The 14,660-nt window shown below is 34.1% G+C and overlaps 1 protein-coding gene across 1 annotated transcript in view; it reads right to left on the bottom strand.

Annotated features, from left to right (window-relative positions):
- The window catches only part of LOC149783842 (uncharacterized), a 41,235-nt gene extending 27,171 nt beyond the window's left edge, over window positions 1-14,064 (bottom strand). Inside the window, exons 1-3 of the mRNA XM_089932921.1 lie at window positions 13,848-14,064; window positions 13,114-13,233; window positions 9,848-10,095 (exon numbers count right to left, since the gene is read on the bottom strand). Of these exons, the coding sequence (XP_089789047.1) occupies window positions 9,848-10,095; window positions 13,114-13,233; window positions 13,848-14,064 (585 nt within the window). The remainder of the gene's footprint in view (window positions 1-9,847; window positions 10,096-13,113; window positions 13,234-13,847) is intronic.
- Between the last annotated feature and the right edge of the window lie 596 nt (window positions 14,065-14,660).

Here is a 14,660-nt window from a genome sequence, read left to right as displayed (position 1 = left end):
CTTGTAATTTTGTATTTCAATAAACAAAATATGGTATATTAATAACAAATCTGAGTGAGAATTTCCACAATCCTGAAATATTCTCCCTATGAAACGAATTTTATATTATATGAAGAGCAAGCAATACACGTATTGTCAGTAATACAGAAAAAGTTCAAATTCAAAAAGTGAAGGTCACTATCACTGGAAAGGAAACTGTCAATGCAGCTCTCGTTGACTTGGGGTTTGGCGGAGATGTCACTGTTGGACCCATGGAAATTTGTTTATGGCATGGCTAGATGTATTTCAGCCTGGGTTGTAGGTAGCTTATATTCGGTGGTAGACTAGATGTGGTATGCATTCGACAAATCGGGAATTTCAGGTGTTACTGCAAGAAGAATTCTCACCGGCAATGTATACATTTCATGCTGGAAATCGTCTCAGTAATTGTGTTCGTTCCCGTTGTGATGTTTATTATGCTGATATTTCAGAACAGACCCTTCTTGTGGCCAAAAAGTATGAAAATCACAGAAGAGTTATCCAGTCGTTCCGGAGTTGATGCAGCATAGCTGGGCGGTGTTAAGTCTGATAGTTGCAAGAGTTTCGGTGCGAGTCTGTTCCGTAGATCATAATTATGCGGAGTGACACCTTTTATCATGATATTCCCAACTATTCTTTTCTAAAAGCTCCACCAGCTGTTATGATATGATATAGTTTGTGTCATAAACTTCTTCTCATCTCTTGCTATTAGAATGGATTAGTCATAAGTTGACATTGCCCATGGATAGAGAGAGAGAAGAAGGAGTTCAGGCTCTCTAACAAGGGTGTCACCAATAATTGTGCAGATATGGCTACATCTTGGGAAATAAGATACGGAATAGCTGTAAGGAAAAGACAAAGCTGTTCTGACTCGAGGAACGATTTTTTATTGATATATATAATGTTACTTTCCAAAGATACATTTATAAAGCCTTATGTTTAAAATACACGATATACATATAAAATTACACTTTCCCATCGAGCTTACCAGCATCATTTCTATTATTTTTGAATTTTAAAATGTAATATACATAGTAAAATCTCGATTACTTCATGATATCCAATGAATATAAAATTTTGAAGAAATGTATTTTAGTAAATTTAAAATAGAATACTAATCTGGAATAGCTTACTAAACATTACTCATTAATACTTAAAGAATCTCTTATTTCCAAATTAAGTCTAAACATGAAGGTGGTAGCAAATTCATCTTTTACAATAATAATACCACAAATACAATTAGACATTCCATTATATTAGAATATAAAATATAAAGAACCCATAAAAATATTGGAAAAGTTAGAATATTACCGTTTAAATCTCAAATATTAAAAAGTGCCCATTCTTTAAAGCATACAGTTGTATTACACTAATGGATCAAATTTATCTCAATATATTTTAGTTGAAAATTACTTTCAGTATAATTTAATGAATAATTACTTTGCATACAATTTTGAGAAAATTTTAATCTTAATACTTTTACTTAAAATCCCGTCCTAATACTTACACTAAACGTCTTTTACAGCAATCATATATTTTTCTGTATATTTCATTTCATCAATAGGTCGATGCCTGCGATGAGTGTGAATGTCCGCTTCTGCTTGCATAGCCGTGGTATTGTTAATCAAAGAGGTTCTAAAAATGTTTGCTGTTATTTCTTCAATATTAAACATCCTAGTTGACTCGAAAATGGATGACACAACCGATGGAAACACGTTGTTTATTGAGACGGCTTTCAGATAGTAAACGAGTGTATGGCTCAGTCAATTTGAATGAGTGATACAATATTCGGTTTTTGTGTATTTTGATTTCACTATTCAGAACCCAATGTATATACAATATAAATAGATACAATTCACATTCTCAGAGTACGTTGCAGTTCGCGTACAGTATCCACTGTTTAACTTAAAAGCAACGACTTGTGCAGGCGTGCATCGCCTATGGATTATTATTCCCAGAGAGATAGAATAATTACCGCGTTTGTTTTATTATTACTAAGCGACGGCATTCTCTGCTGCATAGAAAATATTGGATTTATATTTCGCTTTCTGTTATATTTGGCAGGAATTGTTGACATTGCCTTTTAGATCACCATCATTACAGAATACGAAGATTTTAAAAGAGAATAACACGCGACAGTTTTAAACAAGACGACATTTGCTCGACAAGAAGAGGACATAACGAAGCGAGTGACGAAAAAATGATATTTAACATTGAACAGAGTGATGCTAGCACTTCAGAGACTGTGGGTCTGTTACAGAACAGAAATAGAACGGGAGCATTGTTGAATCCCTCACTGACGTATGAAACAAAATGCAGACTCCAGGACAAGAACTACATCTAGTGTCACTACTACCAAGACGACAGCGACAGCAGCAACATCAACATCAGCTGGACTCGGACAATGAAAATATTCAAGACAATTAAAGCTGGAAATTTAACTTCCATGAGCATGTATCGTACTTTACTCGAAATAACAGCTTTATCAGAAGGCCCAGCAACCATAAGTGAAGAAATACTTCACAGCCATTGCCAGTTAAATTATCGTATAAAGTCCATTGTTTTTCATGTGCATTGAGCTGAATATATTAAGAGGATGGGTTCTTGAAATTCTTTTTAAGTTTCTGGTTCCCCTGATTAATGTCATTTGAACTTCAATAAATTTGGAGGATAGATGTACTTATTTCTGACTTATTTCTGATACACAAAACGTTCGCCTCGGCTTTTGCATCGGTACCATGTTTCTTCTTTCTTAGGCATCGAATCACCTTCCGCAAACTCATCTCTCCAGGAGCCACACAAACTAAACAACGACATTGGGCGTGGTGCGGAGAAGTGGTCTCTAAAAATCAAGTTCTCAGTTTTGGTCGGACCGTGTTTCTTAATTAAGTGCTTTAAACTGCTGTTGGCAACTGCAGGTTGCACCAAGGTAATAGGCAACTCGGACTATTTAACTCAACTGCTGTATTGGTCATGTTTTTCCCAGTCCATTGTTGACATATACACATAGTAACAGCAACAGTAGACTCAAAACTATGGTCATGAGATTTTGAAATGTTTAGGAACTCCTTCGCCTCTGAGATGGGGTAACTCATCTAAACAAGATCGATCTAACTAAGCAAAATACATTTTAATTTACTTTGTCTAGTGACAGTTAACTAAACGTGATTAACATGAACATGTTGCGTTGTTTCACGATGATAATGCCTCTAGCAATAAAATTCGTCCTAACACTCATTTGTTATTGGTTTTATTAGACATCATTCTTCCTGCTGAAGCGTTATATGTGACTACGCAACTAATCAGTTTTGTAAAAAAAAAGCCAAACGGATAAGTACGAACAGACCTTTTAGGATATGCTTCCATTTAAGACAGAATAAAAAAATGCTAACTCCGGCGAGTGACAAATGAGCCCGCATTCGATAAGAATTCCTGATGGATATTATGCTAAAGGTTAACATCTTCTTGATATTATTTCAGATATCTTCTGTGTGACAATGCAATTGAGAAAATCAACAGATATTAACTACCGAATGCCAGCCAACATCTCATCGTCTAATAATGGATTTTCTCCGACCTTGCGTCAGGTTCGTTTCCTATCTTGAAAGGAACACGGGTCCGTCCCAAGCATAAGTCATTAACAAGAACACGAACAAGAAGCACCGATTCTTTACGTATTGTGTATGTTCTATCAAACTGAATGACTGTCCTATTGATATGACGTTGTTTAGGAGTAGTAGGGATACAAATTACCAGACAACAATAAAATTGAGAACACCGGAAATGTTTCGTACGTTTTTCAACTGGATATTGATTGCTGTAGCCAGATACAATATTATGCAGTCTTCCCCCTTTGAATGCAGGCGCGTCTTGCATGTTCCTTTCTCGCAGTGTCATAGTTTTTTGCTATGAGAGCCATCTAAATTATTGGCAAGCGAATATCATACAGCTACAAGATTTTGAGACCCATTTTGTGTAGTTACGAATTCGAGCATTTTAAACGACTAACCCAAACTTAAAATTTCAAATAGATCGTTATCGGTATCAGAACTTACTTGCAAGAATTTTTTCAATAAATAAATAAATCCCTGAAAGATCTTATAGTGAAATATAGTTATTCAAAAACCTGGGCGATATCTCTTCTGATCTGATCGAGTTCCAGACTTTCATGAGTGCGCATTTTGATTTCCTGCATCTGGCCGACAAAATACTTGAAGCAAATGTCAAAAACAAGAATGCTAACATATTTTATTTTGTTATTCTATTGATAACTGCATGAGGTTAACTTTGAGTGTACTAAAAACCGTCGTAGTAATAATAATTAGCTAAATATTGCACACTTGTACATGCTTGATTGATTCGCTAAACTTTACAGATGAGTAGACTCACCACATGGCTTTGTGGTAGTAAGGAACGTGTATCCTAGAGTTTGTATTCACTATTCCAATTATAGGTTTCTTATGCAGATGAGTATGAATTTGGTTTTGAGTTTAATGTCCAATGACATCCATTCACTAAAAGCCTTAAAAAATCAACCAACAAGAAAAAGGCAAGCAATATAAGAAAAGGGTAAAAGTAGTTTTAGGGGCACTATGAGAATATGTACAATTATACTTCTAGACCAGCCAAAAGGGATCAAACCAACATCATTAATATTTGACAGCAAATTCAGAGTATGTCCAAATAATATTTAATATTAATAAATTTAACATATGTATGCCAATTTGACATTTTGTGGATTTAAGCCCAATGACATTGTTTCCTGAAAACATTTTGTCTGTACTGTTTTTTCCATGAGATTTTGTCCCGTACCATTTTGTCTGGCTACACAATTGTAAACATAGATGTGCGTCTGCAATATGATTTTCTGATCCTGTGATGTACCTGATATCAATGTTGTACCCTATCTCAACAATCCAAGATTTTTGTTTTTCATAGTGTTGATAAAATTAATACATCAATCGGAGAAAGAGCTAAGGTGCCATCGACTTCAAACTACTGCAAAACCCAATAATAAAGCCAAACATTCCTTCTCGATAATGTAATAATTTCTCTCCTGCATGTTTAAACTTTTACAACAGAGCATAATGGATGATCCACACAATGTTTGTCGTCCTGAATAAATACTCAATCATGATTCCAATTTTAATATAATATAAATCAATATCGTTATATAAATAATCAACTGTGATAATCTTATCACCTTCTCAATTTCGCTGCAAAATATTTCATATATAGAGTACGTTGTGCCTTAAAAATTATAAATCTTGACTATTTTAAGCTAGAAGAATATGCCGCCAAAGTGAATAATAGAAGTGATTAGTTTGAAAAAGTAGACATTTGTGTCATCCTTTGATTTTAATTTTTAGTTTTTCTTTGCTTTAACGTCCAATTAACAAGCATAGTAAAAACCTTGAGATTTCTCCGAATGTTACTTTGTGTAAAATATTTATGGGAGTGTGTGTTTATGTGAATTTATATCTGTGTTTTGGTGTGTCTAAGTAAAGGAACGTTTGTAAAGATCATGATGAAAAATCATTTCGAAGAAATGTCCCTTACACTCGATCAAGTGATTCTGTAAGGGAATATTTCAAATCTGGAAGACCTATGTTCAATGACAACAAATTAAACCTATTTGCTATATTTCAAAACATCTTCCTGTTTGCAAAGAGTATTAATTGCTATGGTGCATTTGTAATTTTTTGTTTTAAAAAAGATATTGCACCTGATGACTTACTCCATTTTTTCTTCCTAAGTTAATACTCCACCAACCTCAACATCACTTGCATCGACGCATATGTTCACATGATTGACTGAAATCTACAGCTGACTGACCTGGTGCACTCGTACACATGCCCTTTAATTTATCGAAGTCTTCCTAACATTTGTCAGAGAAATGAAACTTGGCTTTTTACCTCAGTAAATTGGTTCGGGACTAATAAATTACGGAAACATCAGATCAAATTTTCGATAATATCCAGCTATAGCGAAAACATATCATCCGTTGCTTTGTACCGATAGGCGATGGGAATTAAGAAATAGCCTTGACCTTATTTTATATAGGTTAACTTGACCCTGTCCACTTACATGTCCTAGAAACGTAATACAATCAAGGCAAAATTCACTTTTATTTAAATTGTCAAATTTTCATTACGGAATCGTTCAAGGAACTTTTGAAAAGTTTCAAAGAGATCTTTCCAGATTTCGTTGTAGATGACGTCAACAATGTACGCGTTAAACATATTGAGCTCAGGTGTTACCGCATTCATTACACAATTTGAATTTGTAAGTTATAATATTCCTTAAAACAATATCCTCTCTAAATCGTGCTGACAAGTGTGGCAAGATCTAAAATCATCACTTTTAATTTTTGGCCAAAGAAAATGATTAAAGATCCTATCAAACTTTTTTTCTTACTCTTAAATGACAGCCAATATAGTTTCAATTCTTTAACTAAGAATGTCCCATTTGTATGACTTAGGAACAATAATTTGATGGTTCCATGAACATTCGTCATCAGTGAGGTCCTCTAGATTACTCCAGTTTCTCATAAGGATCCTATTTAAACAAATTAACAAGCTGTTTCTTGTTTGGCTTCTGTTTAGCTAATAACCCTCTGAAACAAACTGCAGATCTCAGAATATTGTTGGGTAATTCAAGTACTGATTGTCTTGTGTCGCCAAGAGTAAACTTGAGAAAATTGGTAATGAAAAAGGGTTCCTTGTGATCAATACCTCTTGAATGACATATATCAGAAGCAGATGTTGCATTATCAAAATACTGACAAATAACTGTGTCAGCCATAGGAATAATTTCCTGACCTATATCGTTCTCATGAGTGCACGTTGCCAAAACCCTCATACCTGCACAAGCTAGGTATAAACCTATAAATTCAATTTCAGTATGATGAACTCTCGATGGGAAAAGAATAACCACTCCAGAAGCACATGTTTTGAGACTAGGCCTTATGACAAATTAACAGAATGGAAAGACAAACAAACACAAATCATCTTGCTACGTTCTGAACTAAACTTCTCAAAAAGACAAGATACTTAATTAAAGAATCTTAGAGGCTCCAGTGGCTATTAAAATATAATACGGATGGGTTTAGCAAACTCAACAACAAGTGACACAGAACAGTTCGTCACGAATGGTTCATAACCCTACATAACAAATTAGACTGGGGCTTGTTTGACAAAATAAATGTATTGTTTTCATTCCAAGATTGTGACCTTGATCTCTTAGAAATAAGAACATTTTAATAGGTCGTCTGCATTGTGTTGCTTATTATCCAACCTGCAGTAATGAGAGATAACATGTCTTTTCGTCTTACAATAAGTACAGGTAGGAAAAAGAATGTATTACTGAACATTTTTATAAATTTGGTTCCAACACGAGGTGTAAGATTGAGATTTTCAAGTACTCGGAAGAGACAGGAACGTCTTGGTTTACCAAATTATGTTGTGTTGAAGATTTATTGGCAAATTAAACTTGGTGAGTCAGCCAATAGTAGTCAGATACGCCGCCAGCATTTGCTAAAGTTTGGACAAGTTCTTCAATCAAGATAGGGAGATCAAAAACCTTTGTCAAGGTTATAATAATCTTGATCAGCTTTCGTATTTATTCACCGCCTTTTGAATATTTGTTATTTTTTCTGTGTACATTCCACCAGTTTGACCAGTTTGATTTCTACAATTCATAAAGCTCTATTAATGCGTGAGGCACAAAACCCATACCTCTACAGCATACATTCCTTAACCACATCGTAATTAGTACCGAGAACAAAGTGTTGACTTCACCAGCTTTGCCAATACATATTTTCTATTACAAAGTCCAATGCTCTCTTGGATATTTCAAATGTTTGGAAAAATTATAGTGTATGGCAAGATCAGCTAATTCGTTCTTTATGAAGGACTCTAGCACTTCCTTCGTGGCATCATTATTAAAGTTATCCACGTCTCCACTTTAGACGCATGTATCAAAAATACAAATACCATGAATTAGAAAAAATCCGAAAGTAAATTTGAATTTCTAAAACAATTTGTAACTTCGCTTAAATATTTGAAAATATTTCTTAGCCGGTGAAAATACAAGAGTTTCCTTATTAAGAATCCACGGTCTTAAGCTAATAAAAGAAAAGAGTGACAACCAAAAAGCGTTGACAAATGCAAAAATAAAATCAATTTCCCTCGACTACAAAATGAAAAACTAAACATAACTTGTTTTATGGTGTTTGAAACCTATATTGTCCCAAAATTGTTATCACGAGTTCAAAAATATCGCGAGCTTCAAATGAGTTCCATTGATCTTCGGAATGAAGTCCAGTCTATTACATTGATGTGCTAAACGTCTTAAATAGTTGTATGTGTTAACAATCTTCATGTATCACAATGATGTATTCTAAAATGTCCTTCAATGAATTCGCAGTAATTCTAATATGTATTCAAAGTATATCAATGGCTTTTAATTCCAGCGAATAATTAAATTAATAAAACTTGAATAATTGAAAACAATAAATAACAGAGTCTTCTTCAGATGTGAAGATAGAAAAAGATAATTCTCACATTATCATGCCTTATATCGAAATCTGTGATGCATATTGTGAACCAGAAGGAGGGTCGAATCGTCATTTTCAGAATATTCTGCATGTCAGCAAGATCTGGTCTGATCTCATAAATTAGGTTACATGGTTTCCTAAACTTCGACTTACATCACTTTCATCAGAAGGATCGCTAATACCAAGTGCAAAAGACTGCAACAATATACTCAAACGAAAACAATTACCTGATCCTAACGTACAAACCCACTCTATTGAAGGTATGTATATATATATATATATATATATATATATATATATATATATATATATATATATATATATATATATATATATGTAGCCATCTGTGATACAAAGTTACAAATGAAGTTTTTGTATGGCACAAGTTCATAAGTCAGTAACACAAGAGTGTATTCAAATTTAAAATTTATTATATGCGTGTTTATACTCCGCACTATGTCTCAACAACAGAACTTGCGATTGTAACTTATTATTTCTACCAAACCAAATCACCCAATCATCTATCAGGCAGTTACGCTCTTTATGACTGTTTATAGCACTATTTTGTGTAATTCAGAATCTTGTTTCTCAAGACATTATGTCAGTCCTTGCAGCGGTCTTCGAAAGCATGTGCTACTGTATGGTCATTCCTCTGTGATGAATAATTAAATTAATATATACGTTATGGTAAGCAGATACACGAAATACTAGACACATACAAAAGGAGACTTTAACACAATAACAAAACGACACTCAAACAACAACTGGATCCCAATGCTTGAGTAGAGCTGAACCAACCAACCCAAATTGTGTGATGTTACTCCAAACGTCAGGCTCAATAGGATGATTAACTTCGCCCGACCAAAGCCTTTAAGGATACCCTTCTTTTGTACACACAATCTTCGAAACTCTCTTCTAGGACTAACCGTTATGTCAAAACATTGACCACCATAATCTGTAGATAAACTAAATTATTTAATTTGAAGAGCATGAATCAGAATCAGAATGCTAAGTTACTTTTGCATGCCCGAGTAAACTTATGAAGAAACAATACAAAAAACCATTCTCTTTAAAATCAATGCGGGGAAAAATAAAAATGCAATTAAAAATACTCGAATTCTTTGGCAAGAAACGGTACTGACAGCTGTTATCTACAGTGATTGCTGATTGTTCAAAAGAGTATGACAAATGTATTTAGAGGAGTTTCTGCAATGTTCCAAATTATTTTAATGATGAAGTGTTATTAATCTAGCTTTATGTAATGTATATTGTATTACTCATTCTCGGCTTTAAATTCATACTGTAAATGTCTTTCGGAATGAATCTCATATTCAAACTGACCTTGACCTCTATATTGTCGTTTGGAATGACACGGTAGAAGTTAGGGAACTGAGTTCTGTTCCCTAACACAGAAGCTGTAGTTGAGAATCCAATCTGAAGAAGCTGATCGTCTGGCTCCAAAGACCTGATCGCAGATGACACTACTTCTGCTTCAGAATTGAGTTCAGGGCCGATCACTCCTGCAAACATATAACGTGATCTATGCATCAAAATATATATTACATCTTTAAACGATACTCTGTTTATTGACAACGGTTTGAATTTAACCAAATTGCATAACAAGTTAGGCGGAACATTCTCCACGTAGTACAAATCGTTCCATTTTATACGATAATGTTGCCTATCTGATTTAGTTTATCTTGCAAACTATACTATTTTATAAATTCATAAAACCTCGAGTTCATGTAATGGTAAGATTTTGTGTAAATAAATATCTAGTAAGAAATGATGGATCAGTACGAACTTGTTGACCTTGGTACGTATTACATATAATGTTTGAATACCTCTAACAGACTATAGTTTGTGCTTTACTGCTATTTTTGTTTTAACTCTAAGTCGCTAATCCGTAAACTCTGTTGAGATAAATGCACTTGTAATGCCCTTGTAAATGAAGCATCCACAAAGATGGATGCGGAGAATAATAAAAACAATTCATGTGCGAATGTGTAGACACACCGGTATGATACGCATGAACCTTGTGTTTAGCAGTCGAACAGAAGGAACGTTTAGTATAACGGAGATTGTCTGTTCAAATAAATGTGATCAAGCTTGGCACAGAAACCCAAAAATTATTGAAGACATTTCATGACGAAACTTTTTAATATACAGGTCAAATTTCGCGATTATAAAACTAAAAATAATTGTTTAATAGCTTTTTATATTCCTTAAACACTCTCATGTATATACAAAAGAATGAATGATATATGTTTCAGACCAAAGTGAATATTTTCTCAACTTTGCCTATATGATTTTTCTGAGTAAAGATTACCTTTTATTACAATTGTTCCTTAGATGTTCCAGAGATGTTATAAGTAAATGAAAATGTCCAACCATAAAACTTGCATTTGTCTTTCCTCGGTTATTTCCATTTTACAGGAAACAACCGATCAGTTTTGAACGATCTTGAAGTCTAAGATTTTTCTCTATGATTGCAAACATTAAAACGGATATTTTCTTTATTGAATTAAACCATTACAGGTCTCTTATTTGTTTTGTACATAGCCTACTTTATAAATACCTTGCATATTATGTATTGGGCACCGACCCTTACGGAGGCTTGGGGGGGGGGGAGGGAGGGGCGAGCAATTTAAAGTGCTCAAATTTACCGATGACTTCCATCTCACTACTTTTCGCTTGAGTTCGAATCTAGAATTCGGCCAATATGGTTGTATGAGAATGATTGCCAGTACCATCCAGTAGGTCATGGTTTTACCTAGGATTTTCAGGTTTCATCCTCCGCCATTTAAACAGGCCGCAGCGTAGAATATATGATGTCCTAGAAAATGACGTTAAACCCAAACCACCAACAGCAACCGGCAATAATGTGAAAATAAAATAATCCTGTTAACTCTTTTTTGAGCCATTATGATTACGTATTCTCTACCTTTGAGACATACATTGACAATTGTATCAAATAATAGTTTGAACACTATCACGTGGTTCAGATATTAATAACTGCCACTGCTATCAAACTATTATGAATAGTAGTAGGCCCATTATCGTTCATGAATCAATAATTGTGATATTTTGCTGATTTCTGGTAGGGATAATGGGCCACTCAAAGCCAAGCTTAAAAGTCAAGTATGTGATCTACTTTGGTCATTCTTGAAAACTGTTAAAAGTACTAGACTGCTCATCGCCCATTAAAATGTGCATATATTCTGCAAGAATGACACAGAGTATCCTGCAGACATGGGATCTTGTCAAAGGAAAAGCGCACCTTTGCTTTGGTACAATGCATAGTATATGTTTTGCTGAAGATGATGCATAAGTCATCATATTATCGGGTAGGAAATTTCATCTGTCGGAGCACAAATACGACTATATATCTCAAAACAAAAAATATAATATATAAACACACAAATATATTCATCTGATTCTAAACCACAAGATATATATGCCAATAGTTTCGAACAGGAACCATGTTATCCATATATGTTTCAATACCTTAGGTAAGATTGCAACCATACTAATAAACACACATTTAAGACCGGAAATTCAAGACCATGTACATGATAACGGCATACTAAACCAAATCTGTGCAATATCTGTGAGAACGAAAACACATAAAAACGAAAACAATGTCACGGGCGGCAATGTGCACGTCGAAAGGTGTATATCTAACAAAACCAGTATGTACACAATATAACAGAATATTTAAACATGAAATACCATAGATGTCGAAATATCATATATATATATATATATATATATATATATATATATATATATATATATATATATATATAATAATAATAATAATGCATGGGTGCAAGAACGAATTATATTACTTATGTCTTACCTCGTCATATATACATATTGAAATAGGCGGCATGGATCGATTTAATCTTTGAAAAGTGGATGTTTTAGAGTCCGCAAGCTAGCCACATTTCCGCTTCCAGTAAAATGACTAGGTTAGGATTTCAAAAGCAACGAATCTCGCGTTTGTACAGATGTTTCGAATAAAACTTAACTGAAACGTTCAAAAATAAATCGTTAGATCCTTTCTGTCAAACGTTGCTTCAACTATTCAATATTCACATTATTATGTCTGAACGGAAACAAACGACATTGGCATCGTCTATCAAATTGAAATGATAGACTTTGACAGTATATAGCTTGAAATAAAGAACCAACAGATGAAATAAACGCTGGACAGTTATGTAATAGAAAAATGCGATACATATAAAGCTCTGATAAAGGTATTGATACATGTGCTGTAGCAAGATCACATATACTAAAACTTCATAAATTACTAAGTACCTGAAGTTGACCTCTATTTCTCTTTATTTTACCTGGAAAACTTGTGATTACTCAAATCGAATAGGTCGTCTTATTACTATTTATGCTTTATATATCGTGCTTAGTCCATAATTTGGTTTTCTTCTCTCTTAAGCATACTAAGGTCATGTTTGTCTATACTTATTCTGCTATCATACAAGCAGGTACATATGTGAAAGAGAAAAATGCAGCCTCACCCACTATGTACGTATGGTTCAAGCCCTGCGAATCCCGGGCGGTTCGGCTCCTGGCGATTATGTCATTTATACTTTCTGCTTCTTTGCCCTTGATTCGGCACGTCTTGTAGGCAATAAACCCTGAAAACAGTCAAAATACGGCAGATTTACAACTAAAATCGCTGAGGCAATTTACATACATGCATGCATGCATGCATGCATACATAAATACATGCATGTATACATACATACATACATACATACACGAGTTTTAAACACTAATTTGATGAAAAGAAAGGAGATTGATTCGGCACGTCTTGTAGGCGATAAACCCTGAAAACAGTCAAAATACGGCAGATTTACAACTAAAATCGCTGAGGCAATTTACATGCATGCATGCATACATAAATACATGCATGCATGCATACATACATACATACATACACGAGTTTTAAACACTAATTTGATGAAAAGAAAGGAGAATAATATCTAATGGAAATATATTCATGAATACAATTTATATTAAACTAAGATGGGATTGCTCTTCAAGACAGCATAAGCTGCCAAAAGATTAACAGTTAATTTAGACAAGAAGCCTTCTTTATAATTGTTTTATAGCTGATATTCAGTCAGGATTACATTACGCAAATGTGCGTTATGTTGTTGTAAAGTTTAACATAATTGATCCTTACAGGTATAAGTTTTCGAAATGTGTTTCTTAATATTATACGGCATAAACACACACTTGACCTTACCTATTTTAAATGATAAGTTGGCTTGGGAATTCAAATTGTCAAGGTACCATCTAATAGCTTCAACGTTCATGACAGAGCGTAGGTCAACAATAGAACATATTCCATTTGTATTTTCCTGAACAGAGAATATTCCTGCTACCATGACGTCACCTGGAGTCACAATGGTACCTGGAAGGGTGTCAACCGCTTTGACTAGGGTGACGTAAGCGAGTGACATTGCACAAAATCTATAGAAAAAACATCGAGAAGCCATTGATAAGGTCAATCTAATCTTCTTGCAACGCGTCACTTGTTAGGTCATGTCCTAAAAATATATCTATATATGGTTTGTTGTGAAACAATAGGTTGATGTTTGCAGTTTTTCGATATGATTAATATGCGTGTTTTTCATTCAAGCATTTAATTATGTACCCAGCGTTCATCATAAAAACACGCATTGTGATAGGCTATAATGAAAGCCAGTTTGTGATTAAATGTGTAATATTTTTGTCATTCAATGGTTTATTTCAAAATGTTATTGGATAATACAGATAATCTTGGTGTGTGAAAATGTTTTCCTCTTAATCTTTAACCGCCGTACATGAGTGAATTTCGTTCAAGTCTCCATCACCCGATCTCTGCAAGGAAGAATACATGCATGCATCAAACAATTTTGCCATTTCGGTAGATTATTTGACATAGTCAAGGTTCTGGTTTCTAATAAAAGGTTTCCATTAGGTAATAGCTTCTTTTTTAAAGAAAATGCAAATTGTGACCAGAGGTCAAGTGAAGAACTATATAATAACTATGTTTAAATAATCTGTCATTCGTGCT

The sequence above is a fragment of the Sinohyriopsis cumingii genome, chromosome 14 (genome assembly GCF_028554795.1).
Source record: "Sinohyriopsis cumingii isolate HCF-2022 chromosome 14, ASM2855479v2, whole genome shotgun sequence".
Classification (NCBI taxonomy): Eukaryota; Metazoa; Mollusca; class Bivalvia; order Unionida; family Unionidae; genus Sinohyriopsis; species Sinohyriopsis cumingii.
Note: the sequence above shows the minus strand (reverse complement) of the source record. Positions and strands in the feature narration are given on the sequence as shown.